Here is a 25821-nt window from a genome sequence, read left to right on the forward strand (position 1 = left end):
CTAAAAGTACCCTCTTAGGTCCCCCCAAGCCCTCAGAAGTGCCCTCGGGGAGCCCTCAAAAGAAAACATAGCCTACACATAGACATAGAGGGAAGCATAAATAGAAGCAAAGCAATTCAAGACTATAAAAGCCTTTGAGCACCGAAGACTTTTCTCTTTCTTTAGATTAAGATTTTATTTCTTTATTAATTGGGTTATAATAAAACCATTTATTCTTTTGTTTAAGCCCTCTACGTAGGGCAGTACTTTCTTATTTATTTATTTAATTAGTTCTTTTACTTTTTGGCAATAAAGCGTAGTATAGATTGTGTGTTGAATACAAAGTATTTCCCATTCCCTGAGTTTGACCTGGACTCCACCACTCATGCGAGCTAGTTTTTATATTTTTGGTGTTTGGCTTTCACTTGATTTTCATTAAAAATATTACTTTAAAAAGCATTTTCATAAAACTCACACCAAATTTTGGCATCGTTGTTGAGAAACGATGATTAATATGAGTATTCACTTTATTGCCACTGTTTGTTCACGTTTACTTAGGTTACTAGTTTACTTTTTGTTTATTATCTAGGACTGCTTAGTTTACTTTTCCTTCTTCATATTTAGGATTGTTTAGTTTCTTTTCAGTATTTAGGTTTAAAACCATGCGTTTGCATACCGTAGATACCAGCTTACCTTTCTTGCATGACCCACCAATTAGGATACACTTAGAGGTGACTGCGCATGATTGGTATCATGTTCATAGTTTAAATTTTCACAAAATATATGTTAGGTGCAAGTGTGCAGTGTTTTGTTTCCTGCTTTCTAGTTACTTTTCTCTTTACCTGCCTTATAGTTTGCTATGGTTTGGCAGCTTTGCATGTTAGGTAGGTAGAAAACCAGTGTCTTAGGACAGTTGTTGCACCGATCTACTCTAAGGTGCATGCAAGGGCGATGCTCGCTTGACCCCGAGCTTGTTGAGTTTGTTAAGAACCCCGAGTCCCTTAAGAGAGCTTGTCAATCCGGCCCCATGTCCCAAAATTAGTAGTTGACCCATCCCCTGAGGGAGTATTTCATTCTCAATGAATATACTCCTACCTCCTGCATCGCGAGGCTCGCTGTAGGAGCACCCCAGTTTGAGATTAAGGTTAGCATTATACAAATGTTGCCATCTTTTTATGGTCTGAGCAACGAAGACCCCTACCATCATCTTGATGAGTTCCTCAAGATCTGCTCTACGGTGCAGATCAATAATTTTAGGGATGAACGTACCCAACTGCAAAAATTCTATCCTGAAGGTTAGCAGTAATTAATCTACTTCAAAAATTAGTAGACCAGTTGACTAGGAAAGTAGATTAATTACTGGCCAACCCAGCTTCGTTAAATCCAATAGGAAAAGTGTGCAAGCTATGCGTTAGCCCTACACACTTTGTTTCTAAGTGTCTGACAGTACCACTCTATCCTGAATTCGTTTAGGAGCAAGTGAATGTTGCCTAAGGTTTTGCCAGACCAGTGCACGATCCTTATTGACCCACCTATAACCCAGAATGGCGAAATCATCCCAACTTTGCATGGATAAATTCACAAGAGACACCCCAGATGCCTCCCCAGACATAGCATAGACAAGGTAACCTCCCACAAGGTTACCCACATCCCATATTTTCACAAACCCAACCCCCAACTTAGATTGCCTTCTCCTCAGGAGCCCACACCGAGCCCATCTTTTCAAGCGAAGCTGCTTGAGGCCCTTTTTGATATTAAAGCCAATCTCAGTTCCCACACGCAATCGATAGTGAAGCTAGAGACTCAGATGGGACAGTTGGCTAAGGCCTTGAGCATGTGAAGCGTGGGAAGCCTCCCTAGTCAGTCTGTTGTCAACCCGAAGGGCAAATAACCCATGTCTCACGGTCTGCACCTCACAGAGTCCCACCATGAGCAGGTTAACTCTGTTATGTCCCTTTAGAGTGGAAAGGCATTCCACCCTACTCAGAAGTCGACTGGCGAGCCCACTGCCATACCTATTAACCAACCGATCTCCTCCACCAGGCCCAAGAAGAATGAGTAGGGCCCACGGCCTGTGCCTCCTTCGTATATCCCCCGTGCCCCTTTTCCTCAAGCCTTAGCCAAACCAACTAACTTTGGCAAGCAGGGGGCGCACATGCATGAAATGCTTGACATGTTCAAGCAGGTTCACATCAACCCCCTCTTGTTTGACGCTGCTTATAGTGATAGATGTTTGGTTTATGACTCTCCATCTTTTGAAAATAGCCTTCATGCAAAGACTGGTCTCATTCTTCTTTCTAGTCTAGATAGTCATTGTAGGGTCCATAGGGGTAGAGTTGGAAGAAACATAGTGTGCAATGTCACAGATGACATCATTTTCCTTAGAGTCCCTGATTGAGCATGACCTCATATCCATTGATCTCATGAACGATGAAGGGTCTCCAGAGATCCATCTGGCTGAGGACGTAAAACTTAGCACTTTATGGGAGACAAACCATATTTATGTTATACTATTAGTAGTTTTAGTAGTTTCTTTTATTTTTCTATTTTTTTTCATGAGTGTGAATGATAGAGCATGTATGCATTGTATTTTTGTATTTTTATGAGTTGCATAACAGGTAGACAGGTGGAACCTCTGCAAAACCATCTATATGTCATATCAGATAAGGTTCCACAGTGTGGATCAGGTGACTTCTACTCCTTTTTTCTCATTTATTTTTGTTTTCATATGCATTCACTCAGTTTCATACAAGCATGGGGAAAGTGTCACTGAGGACAATGTCATTCAAGCATAAGGGAGGGTGTAGTTTGCACACCCAGACTTTTTCTGTCTTGGTACTTGCACTTTTGATGACAACTCATAAAAAATGGGGTTTTAAGGAATGAGTTTGAACTTATATAAATGTTTTACATAATCTAATATTTTTAGAGGAATTTTAAGGCCCATAATTTTTTTTTCTGACATGGATATAGAAAAATATGATTATTTATGTGAATTTCAAAGAAATGGCGATAGATGCATGTTAAAGTTTATTTTGAATCACAAGTATGAATATGCACAATTTTATTTTTGAAAAACTAAGCAAATGAACAACATTACAGTTTTGAGCTCAAATAGTGAAAAGAGTACATGTTTAGTTGTTTGATCTCTTTGTATTTCTCAATAGCTGGGCTTAGATACAAGTTAAAGTGTTGGAGTTTTATGTCAAAAAGGATAATGAAGGAAATCACTTCATTGTCTACGTTGATATCTGTGGCCTATTTTGTTTGAGCAAGTAGAGCCTAAGGGGTGTTTACACCCGGTGCCCTAAAGTCATCTGATTTGGGAGCCACCGGCCCGAAATCTCATTACATAAACTTTATACAGAGCCTAATAGATGTTGACATTGCACATGACAAAGAAGCAAGTTATACGTAAAACTATAAAAATTGAAGGTCTAGTTACTTGAGCGATTAAGACTGAGGGGTACTTAGTATCTGGTGCCCTAAGGTCGTCTGACCTGGGAGTCACTAACTCAAAGCTCGTTACACGAGTCACAAAAATTGAAAATTTAAAATAGTGCTCAACAAAAAAAGAAAAAAAAGTGTAAAAATTTGAAAATCAAGAAAAAGAAAAAACATAAAAGGAAAAAGTTCACTGCTTAAAAACAAATATTGAGAAAACCTATGCAAAAAACATATGAGTGAGGATTAGTAAATAATGATATATATATATATATATATATATATATATATATATATATATATATATATATATGATTTTCTGAGAATGAAACATAAATGATTATGCTATTTAGAAAAGTAAAAGAAAAGGTTTTATTTTATGGTGGCAGATAAAAGACTCTAATCATGTTTTGATAATGCAATGACATGAAATATTTGCAAAAATAAACTCCTTAACTGCCTAATGATGTTTAAAGTTGAATTTCTAAGCATGCATGACAGAGATGTTTGTAGGTAGCATCACTGCAAACCCTCACGAGACCTTACTCGTCCACTGGAGTAACCCAGGGGTTTAAAGAGCTTGTTGCATATGCTAAATGCAGTCATGATTCCTACGAAAGTGAGTTAGGCTTTTGCTTTAACTAGTTTAACATTTTTATTTTTTACTTCAGTTTGCTCAAGGACTAGCAAATGATATGCATGGGGATATTTGATCATGCATACATTTGGAATTTTATGCATGATCCAGGTTAAAATTGCTTTAAAAACCCATTTTTATCATTAGTTTCGAGAATCTGCATTAAAATTGAATTTATCAAAAAATTGTATTTTTTTTCAAAGTGGCCTTGCATTTTTCAATGTTTAATTTAGTTTAAGATTTTTTAATGAATGTTTGAATTAGTTTAGAAAGGTTTAAGTAAAAGTTTTAATTAGTTTAGGAATGTATGTTTTAGGAAACACGTTTTTCAAAAGACCCTTTTTTGAAAATTATTGAAAAACTATCAGACTCTTTTTGAAAAATGTGCTTAACCTAATATTTTAATATAAATAGTTATGTTCAAGGGCTGAAACACATTTTTCTAGGTTTAGAGTTTATGCCCCCTCCTTCTTGCCCCTCTCTTCTCTCTCTCTCTCTTGTTCCCTCTCTCTTTTGCTGATTTCTTTCTCTATTATTCTCTTCTTCTTCTTCTTCTTTTTCTTCAAGCTTCAAACCCTTTCATCATCGACAACTTCTTCCTCTTCGTCAGGGAAGCATGGATGCAGCTGGATTGACCACCTTCTCTTCTCAACCCGTCCATTGAAAGCGATCCGCGAGGTGAGCTTCTTCTTCCCTTCTCTTTACATTTTTCTGCATCATTGTTTTTTATATCGTTGGATTTGTTTTGTTTCTCATCTTGCATCATGTTTGCATTCAGCTTAGGGTTAGGATCAACTTCATATAACATAGTTTAGTTGTTTCATTTTGTTATTCATTGCATTTGCATTTAGTCCAACGTAACTGTCTTCAACTATTGCTAAAAGAAAAGAACAAAAATATATGTTAGTTCATAATATGCGCGCTTTATTTGTCTGTGTATTTAAATATATATATATATATATATATATATGGCATGAGCGTGTGATTTGTTTAGTTCATAAATTGCATGTTAGTTTGTGTATTCAGTCGGTATTTGTTTTCATCATTAGACTCAGTTGTTCTCCATTAGAATATTAATGTTTTTCTTTGTTTTGTTCAGCTGCTCTTCACTAACGTTTTAGCATTGTGACAGTGTTTCTTAGTTATCAGTCGGTCGTCATCAACATATCGAATCTCAGTTTTTACATTTTTATTAGATGTCCTTTAGTTTTTTTAGTTTTTTTTTATTAGATGTTTCCAACATATAACGTAGCATAGATTTGTATTTATTTATTCTATTATGTTGGTAGTTAATTAGTTTTTCCCATAGCTGTAGGTATTTCATAGGGTTAATATTTTAATAAAGTTAGTCTTTGCTTTAAAAATTAAGCTTGCAAGATAGTATAAAGTAATTATATTAGGTTGAGTCAGTATACATGCCAATTTTTTAGTTCATGTTGTTTAGGTTTCTGTTAGTATCACTTAACGTTTTGCTGCATATTAGATTACGCATCATGTTTCAGAGTAGGTTGTTTATTGCAATAGATGTTCTAATTTATTATTTTACTTCTTAGGTTGTTCTACATATGTAGTTTAATTTTTATTATTTGCATAGTTACATAGTTGCTCTAGGTATTGTGTTAGTTAATTAATTCAGTTGATCGCTTATTCCATAGATTAATTTACATTGTTAGTTGTGATTTAGTTAACGTAAAGTACTGTTTTTCATAGTTTGTTATGCTATTTTGTCATGGAGTGTAGTTTGATTCTTTTTGTTGATTTTTTTGTTTAGATTTAGTTTAGAGCTCTTGTTTCTGTTGCGTTGTGTATTTTTGTTTCTTGCAGAGAAGCGTTGGACGTGCGAGAGAGCTCTTTTTGTGCTCTAAAAGTATCCTATGGGGTCTCCTCAAGCCCTCAGACAACAAAAAAAAACATGACCTACACATAGATATAGAGAAGCATAAAGTGAAGCAAAGCAATTCAAGACTAGAAAAGCCTCAGAGCACTGAAGACTTTTCTCTTTCTTTTAGATTAGGATTTTATTTCTTTATTAATTGGGTTGTAATAAAACCATTTATTCCTTTGTTTAAGCCCTCTGCATAGGGCAGTACTCTCTTAGTTATTTATTTAATTATTTTTTTTTATTTTTGGCAATAAAGCATAGTATAGATTGTGTGTTGAATATAAAGTATTTTCCGTTCTCTGAGTTCGACCCGGACTCCACCACTTATGCGAGCCGGTTTTTAGATTTTTGGAGTATGGCTTTCACTTGATTTTCATTAAAAAATTTGTTTTAAAAACACTTTCATAAAACTCACACCAATTCTACAGAGAATTGGAATGCTTGGAGTGAAACTCATGTCGACTCCTCTTTCTACTTCCATAGTGCTTAATAAAAGAGCATCATTCCATGACACCACCTTGTACCGACAAGTTGTTGGTGCCTTGCATTACTTAACCGTCACCCGCCCAGACTTGTCATTTGTTGTTAACAAAGTCTGTCAATTCATGCACACTCCCATTGTTGCCCATGGGAGTACTGTCAAATGGGTTTTCTGATACATTAAGAACACTGTTCACTATGGTCTTCTTTTTTGACTGTCTAACAATCTTCAACTTAATGTATATTCAGATGTTGATTGGGTTGGTTGCACAGATGATCAGAAATCCACTAAAGGGTATGTCATCTATCTTGGTCCAAATTTTGTGTCATAGAGCTCGAAGAAACAACGTACTGTCACTCGGTCCTCCACAAAAGCTGAGTACAGATCTGTCGCTAATACTGCTGTTGAGCTATCTTGGATACAATATCTTCTAATAGATTTGGGAGTTACTCTTGGTGCTACTCCAGTGCTTTGGTGTGACAATGTCAGTGCCACATATATGTCGGCACATCCTGTGTTTCATCAAAAGAGTAAACATGTTGAAATAGATATGCATTTTGTCAAAGATAGAGTTGTGTCATGACAACTTCTTGTCAAACATATTTTCAGTTCTTATCAGCTTGCAGATCCTTTTACAAAGGCCCTTCCAGCTCAATGTTTTCTTCCTCTCCGGACCAAACTCAATGCCCTCCCTAGTCTCTTGAGTTTGAGGAGGGATGTTAGCCATGTTGATGATCAACGTGCATCTAGGAGTGGACCCACTATCCAAACAGCAAAGGCAAGAATGCAAAAGAAAACTAGATTCAAGGAGTCGGTTGAAGATTTGAATGACAAATATAGAATGGTTAGCAAAGGTGGTTATGTAAATCCCTTAATTGTAGGAGGGAAGAATATCCTCTCCAACTGTCATGTGTAATCAAAATATAAATATAAGGGAACCTCCCCCCACATGATTCACAGTTGAGTGGGTGAGGGAATCGTGGATGTAGGGGGTCTCTTTCTCCCAACTACGTTGAATGAGTGTGTTCTCTTAATGCTGTCTTTTATCACCATCTAAGGATTTCTTTCCCAACAAGGATACCAAATACCTCCTCACAGGTGCAAAGCTAGGCCTGACCTAAAAATATCCAGGGTTTCGGGTCAGTGTTGACAGTGCTCACCTTAGATATTTTTATTGGATATTAGAAAATTATATATATTTATTTATTACAAGTCTACGAATGAGTATGTGGTTATATAAATTAATTAAAAGATATTTTTTTACCTTAAGTCTCAAGTTCAAATCCCTTTAGTGTTAACTTTTTGAAATATGTCAAGGATTCAATTAGATCATCTATAAAAACTGAATTTGAATCCGCAACCATGAGTTTTCAATCAGATTTAATTTATTTCACCAAACCCGACTAGATGGGTTTGGTCAGTTCATATCCAACCTGAACCTGCACCTGCACCGTATACATTCATAGTGCCTGTGCCTAGGTGTGTCTACAGATCGGGTATGACCCGATCCTGCCCCGTATGGATCTAGTAGGATCACGGTTTGGTAACAAAGGAAGGGGTTCAATTAACAATTCCGGTCAGCCCCATAAGGCATAATTAAATGGGTTGGATATGATTTATGAAATTTTATACCACACCTGGATCTAACTCGAGTTCCTATTAAGATTCACAAATTTTCAATGTAAAAACTTAAAAAAACTTTACCAGGTATGGATTGGGTTTCATTGTGTAAGTATGATTTTTTTATAAAAAGATTCGATCAAATCCCAATACAGACTTGACACTGACACTTCATAGTCGGATCGCCGGTTTTGGACTCACCCATTTTGACGGAGGTCTGATCAGTTGACACCCGATATGTGCCCACGCTAGTTTAGATTTCTGACTAGGCCCCTTCCTCCCCATTGTCCCGTCTCATGGTTTTTTTTTTTTTTCAATAAAGATGAGACATACGCCCTTGATTTTATAGGGAACGACTCGTGGAACATTAAATTTCAATGTTTTGATAGGTTTTTATATGGTTTGAAAAAAAAATCAATGGTCCAAAATCTTCATAAATTTTTTAAATGCTAATTTTTTTTTTCCCATTAAGAACATATGATTCAAGTATCTTTTCCTTGTGAATAAACATGCCGAACCCATCTATGGTGTCAGAATCCTTAAAAATAGGATTGAAAAACCCAAAAAACTCGTTTAGCATGTTTCATTTAGTATATTTCATTTAACATGCTTTCATCACTCCACGGCAAAATATACCAACTTGTTTAACACATGCCCTAGTGAGGGCTAAGACACCCTAACATTTGGCACACGTGTTGGAGCCAAGTTGGTGAGGGACCCACTTAGTATCCTAATGCCAGCAACTCGGATGTGATGGGTATGGAATAATTTATACCCAACATGTGATTCATATTATCAGATGACATTCTAAAAAAAAAAATTTACAGAAATTGGTGGTTTAGATGACACCGACATATATTAACATGTTAAATATTTGAATTGGTAAAATGATGATTATTAAATTTTATTGGTGTAATTTGCTTTTCCGTAGCATAGTTCACCATAATGCATGTTTTTTATCAGCCATAGACTATAGTGTGAAGCAAATGGAAATTTCGTACTACTTTGATCCATAATGTAACCCTAAAATCAAGTTTTCCTTGTGCAGGCTGCCAGTTGTTCACAACTAAGAGAAATTTGTAGATGCGGCAAAGGACATTACTGGAGGACGATTGGTGACATGCTAGGTGGCGGCAGATCTGTAAGGGCTTATTTTCAACCTCATCTTTAGGGTCAAACTATCTTTTTTTTTTCTTAAATCCATATGCCCAATCCACTTTTGAATGCGCAAAATTGGCTGTACTGTATGATATAAGGTTCATAATTTTTGATGTAAGGCTCTCAACCATATGGATCCTAGTTACAGTTGCATCTTTGAATTGAATCCCACATTCCCACTAGATCTCTCTCTCTCTTATTTGCACGGAATAAATAAAGAGAAAAGCAGGAAGATAAGATTGCTTCTAATTAAACCTGTCAGTATTTTAAATCAGAACCTTAAACGTTCAAATTTTGTAAAAAAAATGCTACCTTGCCCCTGGACTGACACCCCATTCTCAATGATGTATAGTTTGTGTTGTATATCCTTGTAGAGTGACTTGTTTTCTAATAAACTGGTAGGGTCTGCTTAACCCCAGTTTGCCTTTGAGAAATAATATTAATATTGCTACCCTTGATTGTACCGTACTTCTGTAGAAACAGACCATTTTTTCATATTTTCATGATTATTTCGTGGATCAATCCCTATGGATATGATCTGTTATGGTTTGTTTAGTTAAACATAAGTTTTGGATCGTCCAATAACGTTATATAAGGAGAATTTTAACAGTCTATAATACATCAAAAATTCTTCTTTTTTTTAATGATGAGGGACCCTAGCCCAAGTGAGGAAAACCCTGGGTGGGGCCCCACGATTATGCCAAAACCAATTAACTCGAACTTGGTAATGCTTAGATCCAACCCCCGAATCCGAACCGTTTACATCCCTGCTGCTATTTGCCTTATTAGAGGTAGTCTCTCTCTCTCTCTCTCTCTCTCTCTCTATATATATATATATATATATATATATATATATATATATATATATATATATAGATAGATATATATATTGACCCTTAGCAAACAAACCTTTTTTAACATATCTATGTGGACAAATTGAGTTGATAAAGTTTGAACCTATTATTTTCAGCTTTATAGTTCTATATAATTTGGTGCCTTCAAAGGCACCAAATATTATATATATATATATATATATATGTGTGTGTGTGTGTACCAATTCCTTTAGCCACTTGGTCATACCGAAAACCAAGTGGATTGGAATGGGATGTGCCAGATTGCCCAAAGGGCTATTTGATCTAATCCACAACACCAGGCAAATAGCAAGCAAGATATTGGAACCGGTGAACCACACAAACTGGTAGATGCATGGGGCAGAGGTCTAGCATTACCCCTTTTTATTGATCTAGTTTTTTCTTTGCATGGTTGGTGAAGTGCAAGAATGATGTATGACCAAACTCAAACTTGTAGAGGTCGAATATAGTTATCTAAATATTTTTTGTATAATGACCATATTGTATGACAAAAATTATGTGTTTTCCAAAAAATCCTATAATTTTAAAAAATTCACCTGATGTCTAAAATTACAAACATTTGGCTTTAAAATGATCATTTTAACCTTTGCATAGTAGATCTCCTGAGGTTCCCATGATATATCGATATGCTCTCAAGATATCGCACCCTCTCACTTAAAGATAGTTTCACACGATTTTTTTGTGGACCTCACGAAGTTTGCATAACCAAATTTGTGAACCTCCTGTTAAATTGAAACCTTGAAACATTGTAAATATCATACTAAATTCGAATATATAACATGAAATTCTCGAGATATAGTGTGAACCCCATGTTAATATATCGTAACTTTGCAAATATTTAACTAAATTTGCATGTATAGTAAAGTTCTTTCTGGTCAAAACATCACAAATTAACTTTGCATATATAGTAGGAAGTTCACATAGAAATGTGCGGATTTCAATTAAGCAACTCAAGTAGATCGATAAATAAGAGAGAACTGCGCAAATTTTTGGTATGTGAATTTTCTTACATTTGTATGTTTGCTGAATTATATATAAAATCATTTGTATTCATTTTGTTTATTTTTCTTGTTTGTTTTTAGAAGAATCCTAACCTTTTTTCTCTAGAACCCTCAGCATTTTCATCTTCTCTTGCGGTGATTCTTGTAAAATTGTGGTGATTCTTATAAAAAAAATTATTGCATTCTGATGAGGTTTTGATATCCTTCTCATCAACTTCTCAGGTTAGATCAAAATGTGAGCATTTAATAGCCCCATGTGTATTTATGTTTGTTTTTACTTTAGTTAAGATTTAGTGTTTTTTTGTTAGTGTAATGGGGCTAGGGTTTAGTGTGTACAACATTGAATAGGGGTTTCAAAGCGGTTATTGTAGGTAATTATGTTAATTGAATGTATATAAATATATATGGATGATTTTTTCTCATATGTTATTTTCATTAGATGCATTATATGTTGTGTGGTTGTTGTAGGCAATTAATGATGGTCTTTGAAAGGGTTAGAGTACACTATCATAGCACTGATCACCCTACTTGGAGATCTATAGTGGTCTCCAAAAATAGTAGCTATAAGGAAATTGTGGCTTTGATGTCTCATAAATCTAGATATGTGAAAGAGTCAATGATCCTTCAATATAGTTTTTCTCTGAACCTAAATAGCCAATATATATTGATGGATATGTTGGATGATGATGATATACAATCGATGTTCTTTAGTGGTGTTGTTTACTTAGTTGCTCTTACACCTAAAGAAGAATATGCCACTTGTGAATGAAATGATTAGAATCGTCTAGAGAATGTTTAGCTATCTCAAGCACCATCGATAGAGCTTAGTCCTTTGGCGAACATCCAACTGTCTCAAACAGTGAATGATATTGATGTCCCAAACATTGAGCTCCAGAGGGCATGCAGTTGGTTGAATCGATTAGGGATATAGATTTTTGATGTAAAGACAATGAATAACTTTCACGAACAATTGATGTTGAACCACACAGGATGCCAATGATATTCGGCGCAGTAATGTAGATGACATCCAACCTATCATGATAGATGACAAAACTAGGTACAAGTTGTTGGACTTTATAATTTTTGCTTAAGATGTAGGTGTGATGATAAATGTTATTTTTTTATGATTAATCTTGAAAGTTAAAAATATAGGAATATTGCATGCATAAAAGTAAAGAAAATGATAGATACGATGAATTTTGATTTAGTTTATGCAATGAAGTAGTCAATTAGTGGCAGTAGCGATGACATAGACAATGGAGAATCAGATGTTATTGATGATGAAACGATATGAAATGACCAAGACACTGATGACATTGGACAAATAATGGTGGGTGAAAATGTTGCATAAATGACAATTGAAAAGTCAAACTCTTGCAATGATTGTTAAGTTATATGAGCATTTGTTAGACAGTAGAATTGTTTTATATTTTTACACTAATGAGACATGGTTGAACATGTTCTTGTTTAAAGAATTTTCATATAATAAAGAAGAATAGAAAATCATTGAAGCAGAGGCATTTTAGTTGTATGATGAGTTGCATAACGAAAAACTTAATGATTGCAAACATTTTCAATGGCTAACAACTAGATCAAACGATCAAGAAATTGCTTTTGGCAAAAGATTTAATGATCTTCAGCATTGTTACAAGTGTTTAAAGGATCATGTGATGGGGAATAACTATAAAATAAAATTTATAAAGAGTTACAATAACAGTTACTATTGCATGCACGAGAAAGAACCTACAAAATATGATTGATTGCCACTAAAAGATTCATTGCACAAAGATGCAAAGTAACATTCTTTCAAGTGAAGAAGTTTGAAAGTGAGCATACATGTGGTGAATCATTGGGCAACCTTATAGTAGAAAAATTATCTTTCAAATATATTTTAAGTGTTATTCACAAACGCATGTACGATAACCCAAAGATAACTCCAAGAGAAACCATGAATGACATCAATCACAAGGAAGGTGTTGAGATTACTTACAAACAAGCATGACGTGGATAGGAATAGATGAGGGAGTCACTATATGGTTCATTCGAAGAGTCCTTTAGGATGCTTTTTGCCTATTTGGATCATTTAATTAAAGCTAACCAATTATTACTAAGGTATATTTAGATCAATCGAAAAAATTGATTTAAGTACCTATTATTATCCTTTCATCCATGCATCGATGGGTTTTTAAAAGAATGCCCTTCAGTTCTTATGGTAGATGATACATTCCTAAATGAAATACATGGGTATATTATTGTCGGCTCATAGTATTGATTCTTGTAGTAAGTTATTTTTTTGTAGTATTTATAGTTGTGCATAAGGAGTCAAAGGATTCATGGGCGTAGTTTTTGGAGCATGTAAAGGAAGAGTTTGTTGTCTTTGATAATTATAAAGAGATATTAGAGTTTACAGTTATCTCAGATAAGCATGAAAGCCTAAAGTATGTTGTCTCTTAGACATGACCTACATGCCATATTAGATAAAGCACTTGACAAAAAACTTTTCTAAAAAATTTGGTTCACTACTAAGTGTACTTTAGTCTAGTTCAACCCGAGCAGTCACAAGATAACAATGTAATTATTTTCTTCAAAAAAATTAGAAACAAGATGAAGCCACATAAAATTATATTGCTACTGATGTGGATCCAAAATATTAGACTAACAGTCACTTTCCAGTAAGAAGACATGGGTGTTTAACGTTTAATATAGAAGAGAGCTTCAATGCCTAGATTTTCTCCATACGTGACAAGAAAGAAAACTGGTGAGCAAATGACATGAATTATGGTACCCACGGTAAAAGAAAAGACAGAAGAATTAAAGATAAAAGCATAACAAGTACATATGCAAGTAGTACATTACCATCGACGTTGGTACGAAGCCTATGATCGATCTTATAGTTATAGTGTTTATCTTGACAAGCAAAAATGTTCTTGTGAAAAGTAGTAGGTTAGCAGGATTCTATGCAATTCAAGGATAGGTTTGTGTCACAAATAACCCTATCCTCCTCTGGAATTAGCAAGATGAACAAGGTTAGGGGCCCAACCGAGAAGGAAGGAGCTGTAGGCTGACAGAGAAGGATCGTCACCTATGATACACGCCACCGCGCAACAACAACAACAACTACGCAATTGCGCAAAAAGGGAGTGAAGATGATTGTATAGTGGTGGTGGTCAATGCATGGAAGCCTCTCACTTCAAGGTTTCATTGTAACCGTTACCCATGTCAGGAATTTAAGTGAGGAGATCGAGTTTCAATTTACTTACCTAGTGGAATTGATGTAATCATTTATTGTCATTGATTTGTTGGTATCCACTAAAACTGCTGGTAGAGCAAAAGGGAAAGCTGCGTCTTGGCTTTTGTAACTCTGAAAGATGATTCCAGCCCCTCCAATGTCCCTAACACTAGAGTCAAGGTCTCCTTTTACCAAATCACAAAGAACAATCTTCCCTTTCACCTTGTTGGGATCTAGAGTCTGATCACAAAAACTGCAAACAAATTGTTAAGAAATCATGAGTACAAGCTATAATCCTATTGCAGACATTTTATAGGGTGCGAATCTTCAACCCACTTTTGAAAAATATTTTTTGACAAATATAACCGTACGGATCAGATCTCTATGGTCAAAAACCTAAGGATTGCCTCTTGTAGCGAATTCTTTTAAGAAGTACGTGAGATTTTATATATATATATATATATATATATATATACACTACACGCGCAAACGAACCCCAAGAATTTCTAAAAATTATCTTGAACTTTCCCGAGGAATGCAAAGACTATACAAGTATGCAGTTGTTCTTACGTTGGATATGGCCCGTAGCCACCTGAACTGCTTCCTGCCTGGGCCCCAGTGATGAGTGGGTAATATTTCTTATTCGGGGAATAAGTATTTAATGATATGCCCTGTCATTTTAAAAAGAAGAACCAAATTAACAAACTTAATATATAAGCTAAAACAAGCGACCTAGCTAGAAAACAAGATTGTGAAGAAAATTTTTAGTGAAGAGCCAAAGGTATACTGTAATCTGCATGCCATTGCCCAGTGCAAGTTTGGTTCTGAACTGCCGATCAATGGAACTCGCCGCCACCGTAAGGATCCATGGTGACACATTCTCCACCATGCCAGGGTCAGGGCCATCGTTCCCGGCCGACGCCACCGTGATAATTCCCTTACTCATGGCATGAAACGACCCGATCGATATTGCATCCTCGAGGTATCCATTGTTCATGCCGCCTATGGAGATTGAGATCACATCAACACCATCGGCGATGGCATCGTCGAAGGCAGCAAGAATGTCGATGTCGGAGCAGCCAGTGTCTTCCCAGCATACCTTGTATGCAGCAAGGCGAGCTGCAGGGACTGCACCCCGCGCAGTGCCATTAGCAAGCCCATACATGCTTGCGTTTGGAACTTGGACACCAGCTGCAGTTGATGCTGTGTGGGTTTCATGACCCTTAGTGTCAACTGTAGATAGTATATCAGAGGGTTGAAGTTGCGTGAAGGGTCCGTCTATTCTATAATAGTTGGCTCCGATGAGTTTGCTGTGTCAATTTAATTATTGAAGGTTGGGAGTGTAAATCTTTGAATGAATCAGAGAGAGAGAGAGAGAGAGAGAGAGAGAGAGAGAGAGAGAGAGAGAGAGAGAGAGAGAGAGAGAGAGCATACTTGTTACACCCACTAAAATGCTCAGATCTTTCATATGTGCCCTTCCATTTAGCAGGAGGAGGTCCAAGATCCTTGTCGTCAAAGCTCTGTGAATGGGGGGTGATACCTATGTTTATATGAGGAAAGATGGCATCATTTTCTTGAAAAGAATCAATTTTATGAAAAGAAGAAGAAGAAGAGCTCCTTCAAAATAAAATAAAATAAAAAGAGCAACAAATGTGACTGGGTCAAGTTGGCTAGAAAGCCAAGGAACAACTTATTCATATCTAATCAAACCATTGCTTACATTCATAATACCCTTTAATGCTTACCTGTGTCCAAAACTCCAATGATGACATCACTTTCAAACTTGAGCTGCCTTTTTACATTCAAAGGGAAGCCGATGAAATCCCACGATCTTGTGGTGTGAAGCTTGTGATAGGAATTAGGAAATACTGATGTCACGCCTTCAGTTTCTGCACATTATTAAGTAATAGTATATTAAACAAGCTAAACTGTTGGAAAAATTGATTGTGTATACAATAGTCAATGTACTTGTGTTTCATACTAACCAGCTAAACTTTTTGCTTCCTCCGGTGAGAGTTTTGCAGCGAATGCATTGAAACTTCGCTTGTAACTGTAGACCATTGTCTCTCTTGCAATGTCATGGCTGCCAAAATGAATTTCATGAAATTAAAGCAAATTGCTCATCACATGCTCAAGGAATGCCAATAATTAATTGTGAACGAGTGGAAACTTTTTTCATAGTATACACATTTATGATTTAGTATCAATAACAAAAAAAAATTTAGAAACTTAAGTTTGATAGGAAAACTCATTCATTTGAGATACTACTGCTACCATTTTGATGTAGGATTGGTTGGAAAACATCATGTGGCACCAGCCATGATTGTTTGGGAAAGCTAGGTTTATATATATATATATATATATATATATATATATATATATATATATATATATATATATATATATATATATATATATATATATACAGAGAGAGAGAGTGCTAAATGAAGCATGTTATAAGGGTTGTATGAATTTTTTTTGTTTTATTTTAAAAGTTTGATCATACAGATGAGATCTGTGTGCCTGGTATTATACGGATCAAGGCATGTAGTGTTTGGTTTCAAGACATGGTTGGTTTTTATAATGTTTGAAAAATTGATGGCCAAAAATCATAAATCTTCAAGACTCCAAATATATATCATGATAGACTGCACCTGTCGATGGATTTAGAGAGGGAGAGAGAGGGAGAGAGAGAAAGGAGAACATTCACAATTCAATATTACCAAAATACATCCAACAGAATATTGGATGAGAGAGAAACAAAAGAGAGAGAGAGAGAGAGAGAGAGAGAGAGAGAGAGAGAGAGAGAGAGAGAGAGAGAGAGAGAGAGAGAGAGAGAGAGCGACCTGCCGGTTACAGATGCAAGCATGTGATGATGCGTGTCTGAGAGAAAATTGGATGGCACGTCTCCCATGTACACGATGTATGACTGCCAATGTTAGACAGTTTAATATATGAAATGATTAATCTATGTCAAGTATCAACAGAAAATCTTAAGTTATGTGAACCACCAATAATTGCTTGAGATTTATGACTTCCAAATAATCAAATTGGCAAAATGATATCCAATTGACTCACTAGCTACCTACTTGTGAGAAATAAATTTGAGCTAGTCTCATCAATTACTTACCTTCCTTTCCGTGGTGCTACTGCAATGGACCCCCGTGAGTAATAGGAAGCAAATTATGAAGGACATTTTTGAAGTACCCATTTTTCTTTATCTGTTTGGCAAAAGATACTTGGAAGAAATTGGTAAAATGGATTTGGTAGGAAAAATAAGGGAATTTATTTGAAAGGAATTTGGATTCTTTTTCTTTGACTGGCTTTTACATGCATGCCAAACGGAAAAACAAATGCATTTTGGAATCCTTAATTCCCAAGAATCGCTCTACTTCCCAAGCAGAACCTTCACTTTTGCTAGACACAATGGAGGGCAAGGAGAAGATCGGTAAGTTGTTTTCACGTGGTAAGTATTAATAAGGTGATCAGTTGCTAGCCTGTGGTTGAGATCCTTTTCCCTTAAATTCTGGATGTTAGAAAACTTTCTGCATTTAGACAATCATAAAGATACCCTTGGCATTACAAAGAATGGAAAATCAATATATGAGCTGGATCCCAGCAACCTGGATCCGAACTTGAATTTAATGCTGCAAATATGGATCCGAACTGAAATTGCAGTAGAGTTGAACTCGTATATGAAGTTTTATATGGTAGTACTGATTCTGACAATGTTTGTAAACTAGAGTTTTCATGGAAATAAGCATAAATAGGTTGATTTGTATTGTTGTATATATTCCCACACATGCATGGATCTAAATAGATTCAGATTGAGTCCAAAATAACATAAATATGAAGTCAATCTAAATATATAAGTAGATCTTATTTTAAAATTCATGTATGGGTAGCATGTCTAATTTGTAGTTTGGATCAAAAGTCCGTCTGGATCCAGTCCCATTGATGACCATTTCTGATCAATTAGACAAACCGTGCTTGGAGATCCATTTGTTAAAACAGGCAGGCTTAAGCCCTGGACAATGGAGCAGGGCCCAATTCTGGCATAGGTGAGGTTGGTCCAGATCTGACTCAATTCCTAATTTTCGTCATTTCTTTTTTGTAAACCCTAAATGTAGAACCACCCATCTTATACGTTTTGAACCGATTGATTGCCCTATTAATTGGGAATTAGGGTATCTTCAAAGGACTTGCTGTCAATTAGTAAATTGAACATATTTACAGCCTACAATTGTTGTCTTAAAACTAAAAGGCTCATCAAGTGGTTGGAAGACCATGAGCTTCGGGTCCTATGATTCGGTTCAATTTCAAGGGGTATCCAAGCTTTTGGCTTGAACCACCTTGAACTGTGTCAAACGTAAAAAAGCTAATGGCAAGTGAAGATGATCATGCTTATCCTCAGCTTTGTACAAAAAATTCTCCAATAAACAAGGAACTGATTGTATGAATTTTTAGGGTAAAATGATCCGCCCCAACCCCAAATTATTTGTTCCAAATCTGTCATATTCAGATATGGATTATCTGAATATCAGATTTTATAGGTCAGATCTACTTTGGAATAGGATTGAAGCTTCATACCCATTTTTCACCCCTACGCTATGCCACTTTTCAATGATCAGATCCAGTGTCGATTCAATCAAGACCGGATCCATATCCGGACCTGTTTCGATCCCAAGGTAAAACCCAGTCAATGATTCTGTTAGTGTAAGTGAAACATAGACCTTGACGGACCATAAATTGTGTGCCTGGAAAGTAGTCAGTCTTCCATGCTCTTGTGGACATTCAGGGATTCCATGGAGCCAAACGTTTGCTTTGAACCTTGCAATGTTGTCCCTAAATGTGGGTCAATGGTTCCATTCCCAGCCATGTACTGGACCTGCTACTTGGCTCACAACCTACCGAGTAAGTTCATTTGGCTTCGCCAAAAATATTAAAAAACAAAAAACCAGTAACAAAGACCATCATAAGTGTTTAATTTGGTGCACCTCTCTTTCCATTATTCGATCCACATATTCTTCGCGTTGGGAGTGTTAACTTGTACAGTGTAACTAGTGTCCTGCAATCCGGCGCTATAGATGTGTTTTGATATGGTCAATTTGCTAAGAATCTACAGTTGAATTATGCTTTTTTGACAAAATTATGTTAACTTTCTGATAAAAACATGCTTTTTTGGGTATAGAAAGATAACAATAATTATGGGATATTGATTTTTCAAACCCTAATAAAAAACCTGTTTATGTACCAAAAATTTGAATGATGCGAGACTAATTCACTTTATTCTTGACAGTTTTACTCTTTTGTTTGGTCAAAATCATAGCGAACAATTGAATTTTTTGAGGTAACAACTTACATGGCACATGATTTTTTCAAGTGATAACTTACACAAGTAGTTTAACCAAGGCACCTAAATTTTTCAGGCAACAAAAAGGCAAAAATATTAAGAAAAAACTTAATGGACAGATTTGTCATAGTTTCTAAGACCTTCTCATAGGCTTATCTATCCAAATTAACTTTTGCTAGCGACATTGTTGTTTATCTTGTGAATCATGTGAATTTTAGCATAATAGTACTATAGCAGGTGATGAGATATCACTTGCTGCAACAGAGGATAGAGAATAGAAAAAACACAGTTACAGTCCACTGATCCCAATACACCTGCTACAAAAAACATTAGCAGATGCAGAAAACATAGATAAGCAACCACATTAGACTACACTAATGTCAAACTATGAGTCCATACAACTTCCATTTGACTGCAGATCATCCAGCTGATTGAAAAAACACAGTTACATCCCACTCAGCCAATCACTTGTATATATAGGAGTTGTTTGCACCCTTTTGTTCCCATTGCTTTTACTAAGCATTTCATCAATAAAAGCTTTATTTTTTATATTTTGTTCTCGTGTATTAGCCCTTGTAGGCTTCTTGTATTGTCCTTAAAGGACTCGTGGTTGAGCACATAGTGAATCTGCTTTAGTGGCTCTTGTCTTTTCGTCTTCCACTTCTTTCATTACATCATAAGAGAGAGAGGCTGTGCCCTACCGTTTCCAAGGCCTTTAAAATGCAACCTATAGAAAAGTTGTTCTGAGTAAATATGCTGTAAGCTAACAGCAACCATGTAACAATTGATTGCTTTTTGTTTGAAACTCACCAAACATAAAGAGGAATAAGGTTCACACACATCTAGCTGGCTGAAAGACTCATTAAAAGCCCATCTTTTTAACATGAAATGTTGTCATGAAACTTATCAAACTGCATGTATAACCTTGGAGTAGTAAAACCAATCACTATAGAGATTGAAAATTTGTATAGAAACTCCCTTACAAACAAGCTACAATAGTAACAGGATTGATCAAAATAATATGAATCATAAAGCAAGATAGAAGTTGCATTAGTGCATGCTGAGAACCGATAATGAAGATCCCAGAGCAATGACAAACTGCATCAGCACCTTCATTTTTTGTAATTTAAATATATACGAAGAGCAATTCCATTTTCAGCAATAACCTTGTTGAGCACATGCTTAAATCAGATGACCAGTGAGGATTAAAAGAACTGCCACCATCATGAAGACCATAAAGCTGAAAAAAAAGCTACACAAGTAAGAATGTAGATTATGCAACAGAGAATAATAATGTAATTGAGACGACTCTGACTGTTATACGTGAAATTTATACAAAACAACATCAAACAAGTTATCTGATGCCAAATGAAAGTAGAATTATATAAAATAAAAGTTCATTTTCTAAATCACATTGTTCTAAATCTTTGAAGAAGCTCAAAAAGGATGAGAGAAATGCGTCAATCCTATTAAAAGAAAAACAAAATAAAACTTCAATATCTATGTCACACGGACTCGGCTAAGGAGGCACCGCACCCGAGGCGACACGCCCCAACACGGGTGTAGCTTCGGACACGGTCCGGACTTGGTCAATGCCAATTTGAACTCGGTCAACGAGTAAAGGCCGAGTTTGTCCTTGTTTTGGACTCGGTCAACATTGATCGAGTATTTTTTTGTCCATTTTTTAGGACAAAAATTTATAAAAACTAAAAAAATATATCTTTTATATATTTTTTATATACTTCTGTCTTTAGAGAGAAAGACTGTGTAGAGCACAGTCTTTACCCAAACTGTGTAGAGCACAATCTTTACCAGACTGTGTAGATATATTTTTTTTAACTGTGCTGAGCATAGTCTTTACCAGACTGTATATATATATATATATATACTTTTACAAAAGATAAAGCCCCCAACATTAAGAAAAGAAAAAGAAAAAAATATTTTTTTAAAAAAGTTGCAAGGTTTTCCTTCATTCGATGCAGCCCATTTAGTTTCTTCTTTCCCTCTGCCGTCGTCTCTCTCCAACTAAACCCGTCTTCTAACTCCCAACCTACCCAACCCCTCTCTCTAAAAAATAACAAAAAGAGAGTTCAAAGTTGAAAAAGTCAGGTTTTTTGTTACATTTTGTAAAAATTTAAACTTACTTCTTAGACTGTGAATAGAGTTGTCACAGTCGAAACAACAAAGCAGATATGGGCCTAAGCGAATCTCGAACCATGTATGAATTGGTTAAGCAATACATGCAGTGAATATATGATTTGAGCCTATGTTTTTAAATGCTAAATAAGCATGCAGATGCAACCTATAATGTTGTGTTTATGCAGGTACTAAGTGCCTAAAGGAACATGACATGAAAAGAGAAATTTTTGCATGTGCATGATTGAATGCACACTGCTTTTGAAGTGCATGTGTTATGCATCACGTGTTTATTTGATATTGTAAAAATGCATATAGTTAATCATGATCAATGCCTATAAGTGAATGCATAAATGAGTTTGATATGTTATAATTGCATGTGTTGCATGATAGTATCTTTGGCATTGAATTTTGCATTCATGAACCCAAATTAAAGGTCTAAAATTGTATTCATTCTGTATATGCATGGATAAATAATAGACATAATCATGTAAACATTGATTCTATTGAGCTTATAATGAGAGGGTAAGTAGTACTTTCGACTTCATGAAACTTGTTTTGAGCATGGAAGGTTGCTCCTTCTCTGCCACGAAAATAGGAAAATGCCTCCACATTAGTCGTGGGGTGGTAGGTCGCGAAACACATGAGTAGAAGTTTGATGCATCAGGAAAGAGGTGTTGGGAGCTCTCACCCAGGACAAGTGAAAGATGTCCGTCTAGAGCATAACCATAAATTGTTTGAATGTACCTCCTAAGTCATGGTCATGATCTTGATCTAGGTACTGTTTGCGTAATACCCACAGGGTTAAGAAATGATAACCTTAATTGTTTGTGCATTTAGTTAAGCATGGCATGCATCACGTAAAACAATAACCTAAATAAAAACAATTAAAGTCACTCATGCATGAAAGATCTTATGTCCTTGAATGGTCAGTGCATTTACGTTTATCTAATCATGCATAAGATTATAACTATTTATAAATGATATTCTTGTGATGCGTTGTGACGATATGTATATTTGAATGAATAATTGACTGCATCATTATGTGAGTTTGTTGAAATATGATCATGTATACTAGTTTTGGTTTACCTGTGTCGTTATTTCCAAACAGGCTTTCACGAGTCTGACCCATTTTATGGATTTTCAAGTGAGGTATGATGTATAGCTGCAGAGCGAATGTGGAAAGCTCCAACATTGTTGAGAGCCAATCTTTTTCTTTTTTGAGGATAGTTTTTCAAAAATATTTATTGTTATTTTAGATTGAAAATACTCTAATATGATTTTTTAATTATTGAGACTGAATTAAATTTTAATAGTGAATGCTATTCGTATTTTAGTTCAGTTGTGATGATTGTTCATACAGTAACCCACCCAAAATATTTAACACAAATAAAAAGGTTGTTTTTACTAGTTTTAGAAGAAAAAAAATTCTCAAAAATTTTTTGGTTAAAATTTTGGTGTGTTACAATTGCTCCGTTGGGTTCACTATATCAGACCTGAATAGAGTCTTAATCTTGTGACAACTTTGACAGATTTGTTGTGCTCATCAAAGTCATTAGGAGGGCTACCAAAGTCCATAGTAAGTTTACTTTTGTTTATTTATATTTTATTTATTGGGGTGTGTTTAATCTCTAATTTCTATATTTTTGTTTGTTTTCTATATTTTCTAGTGTTGGTGTTGACATATACCATCAACCACATTTTTATTTTTAGAAAAGCAAATCGAGGTATGTTGGATCGTATGACAGAGGAATCGAAAGATGAAAAGTTGCACCCTTGAATCATCTGATCCATGCTCACAGAAGGAAGAAACGCTCAAATTCTTGAAGAACGAAACCCATAACTTTCAAGAATCTAATCCCAAATCTATATTTTTAAATATTTATTCAAAACTCATTTTCAAAATCTTTCCAAAAATAAGGATCTAGATAACCCGATGGAATCCCATAAATATTTGAAAAAGCCGATGGGAAAGCCATCGACCCCTAGGGCTTTCAAATGATCTAAGTGCCAGATCACTTGTTTAATTTCAGAGAGTGAGAAAGGCCATTGTAGTACCTTTAAAACTGCATGCTTTTATCCGATATTGACCTTGTCATGTATGCGTTATGATTAAAATCTTAGAATTATAAGATGATGCACCACATATTTTCTTGTCCCGTCCTTGGTTTCAAAAAATATTTGGATTGCCATGGTGGGGTTTTTAGTCTAATTTGAAGCTCTATGTACTCAATTAGAGATCTCATATCGACTTAAATATTAGTGCCAAAAGGAAAGAAGTGGCAGATTAATTGGAGCTGTCGGATTAATCTTGTGTAGTGCTTGTTTTGGTAGGGACGAAACCCAAGAACTTTTAAGAGTAATCTTGCAATACTTTGAAGAATTTAGTTTTTATTGAAAAATCTTGGAAAATTATTGATATATACTAATAAGTCATAAATTTTTAAAAAATTATTATATTAATATCAGGTTTTTATAATAGCAATTCTTTAAAATATCAAGTTAAAATTTTAACTTTTATGAAATATATATTTTAGATCTGGATTCAGATATGATTCTGATTTTGACCCAGATATGGATTTGTTATTAGCATATCAGGTTCAGATTAGGATCTCCATGATAATGCAAAGTGAAAGGAGAGTGGCACAGCAAAACTCACGCACACACCGAAATGCCCACACCAGCACAGTGATGTAGCCCATTCACTGTCTCAAATGAAGCTTGTCCCTCGTGGCGGCCTGCATTGGGTTTCGGCTACTCTCAAGATTTGTCATAGTTAATTAAATTCAAAATTGCTTGTACTGCCTAAGAATCCTTGCATCGATTGGATCCTTTTGCATATATTTTTGTTATTTGAATTTTAAATTGGATTTCAGTTTTTTTATTAGGCTTTAGTTTGATTTTGGATTCATAAACTTTTTGATTTTTCTATAAACAATCATTGTTCAAACAAATTTGGGACAATTAGAGATTTATTTTTTATTCTTTTAAGCTTCCAAAATTTTTGTTTTATCTTCAGTCGATTTTTAGTGTTTTGATAGTTTAGTATGCAATAGCATAGATCATGGTGTAGTTTTTACTATCCCACTCTGGACCCTTGCATCATATTCATTAATCATTTGGAAGAAAATCACTATTTGAGGGAGCTTTAATCCCATGAACCATCCACACAAGCACTTGTGTGTGCATAAGTAAAGCAAAGATATAATCCAACCAAAAGAAGGTCCAAAATCTATAACCAATGATTCTCAGGCAGCTCTCCTTCTCCAATATTTGAGTGTTTCATCAACTGAATCTTATATATTTATTATTTATAATTTATTTAACAAGATATATGTTTTGTGAAGATTTTATTTTTTGAAAAGAAAGGCAAATATTCTCATTTTGTAGAAATTAATTCATGACATATACAAATATAATTAAAAACACGATGATTGAGACAACTGAATTCGAGATGAGCTATCAAAAGAGGTCCCAATTCTAGAACCGCTAAACATGAGCATGTTGAACCAACATGTCCGGAAGCAAGACGTTGCTCCTGTTTTTTGCTTTCTTCAACATCATCCATTCTCTACACTCGTTGGTGGTTCTAACCTGTAATAACTTTATGCTTGGGGTTGCCCTCTAAAAAACAATCTCATTCTTGTGTAACCAAATCAGCTGCCATTGAAATCAAAACCCAGCTACTCCACTCGTAGTCCCTTTTGCCCGATCCTTTTGGGAGAGCGAGGAACACATCTCACAGACTGCAAAAACTATCAGCCGTAACCTCGTTCCAGAAGAACTCCTGCAGCTTTCTAAACCATATGCACCCAGCGAAGAGGTGCTCATTAGATTCCACAACACACTCACAAAAATAGCACGGACTAACCAGTTGAAACCCCATCAATTGGAGATTGTCATCAGCTTTTGCCATGCTGTGGAGAACGAGTCACCCTTAGAGGAAGGTCCCCCCCTCCCCCGTGATAGCGATCTGGCAGCCAGGTCGCAAAAAGGGTGGCCGGTATCTAGTAACAAGAGGTCATATTT

The 25821-nt window shown here is 35.5% G+C and overlaps 1 protein-coding gene across 1 annotated transcript; it reads right to left on the reverse strand.

The window, feature by feature from the left end:
* On the reverse strand, positions 1-25708 carry LOC149842956 (subtilisin-like protease SBT4.14). The gene is made up of 11 exons (XM_090000781.1): positions 25536-25708; positions 16289-16386; positions 16049-16192; positions 15738-15843; positions 15091-15613; positions 14874-14974; positions 14335-14556; positions 2385-2436; positions 1430-1723; positions 1181-1252; positions 1-72 (listed from the first exon to the last, which is right to left on the reverse strand). The coding sequence occupies exons 1-11, from the start codon at positions 25706-25708 to the stop codon at positions 1-3; spliced, it is 1857 nt and encodes a 618-aa protein (XP_089856907.1).
* Between the last annotated feature and the right edge of the window lie 113 nt (positions 25709-25821).

The sequence above is a fragment of the Nuphar pumila genome, chromosome 3 (genome assembly GCF_984573655.1).
Source record: "Nuphar pumila chromosome 3, dmNupPumi1.hap1.1, whole genome shotgun sequence".
In the NCBI taxonomy this organism is placed as follows: Eukaryota; Viridiplantae; Streptophyta; class Magnoliopsida; order Nymphaeales; family Nymphaeaceae; genus Nuphar; species Nuphar pumila.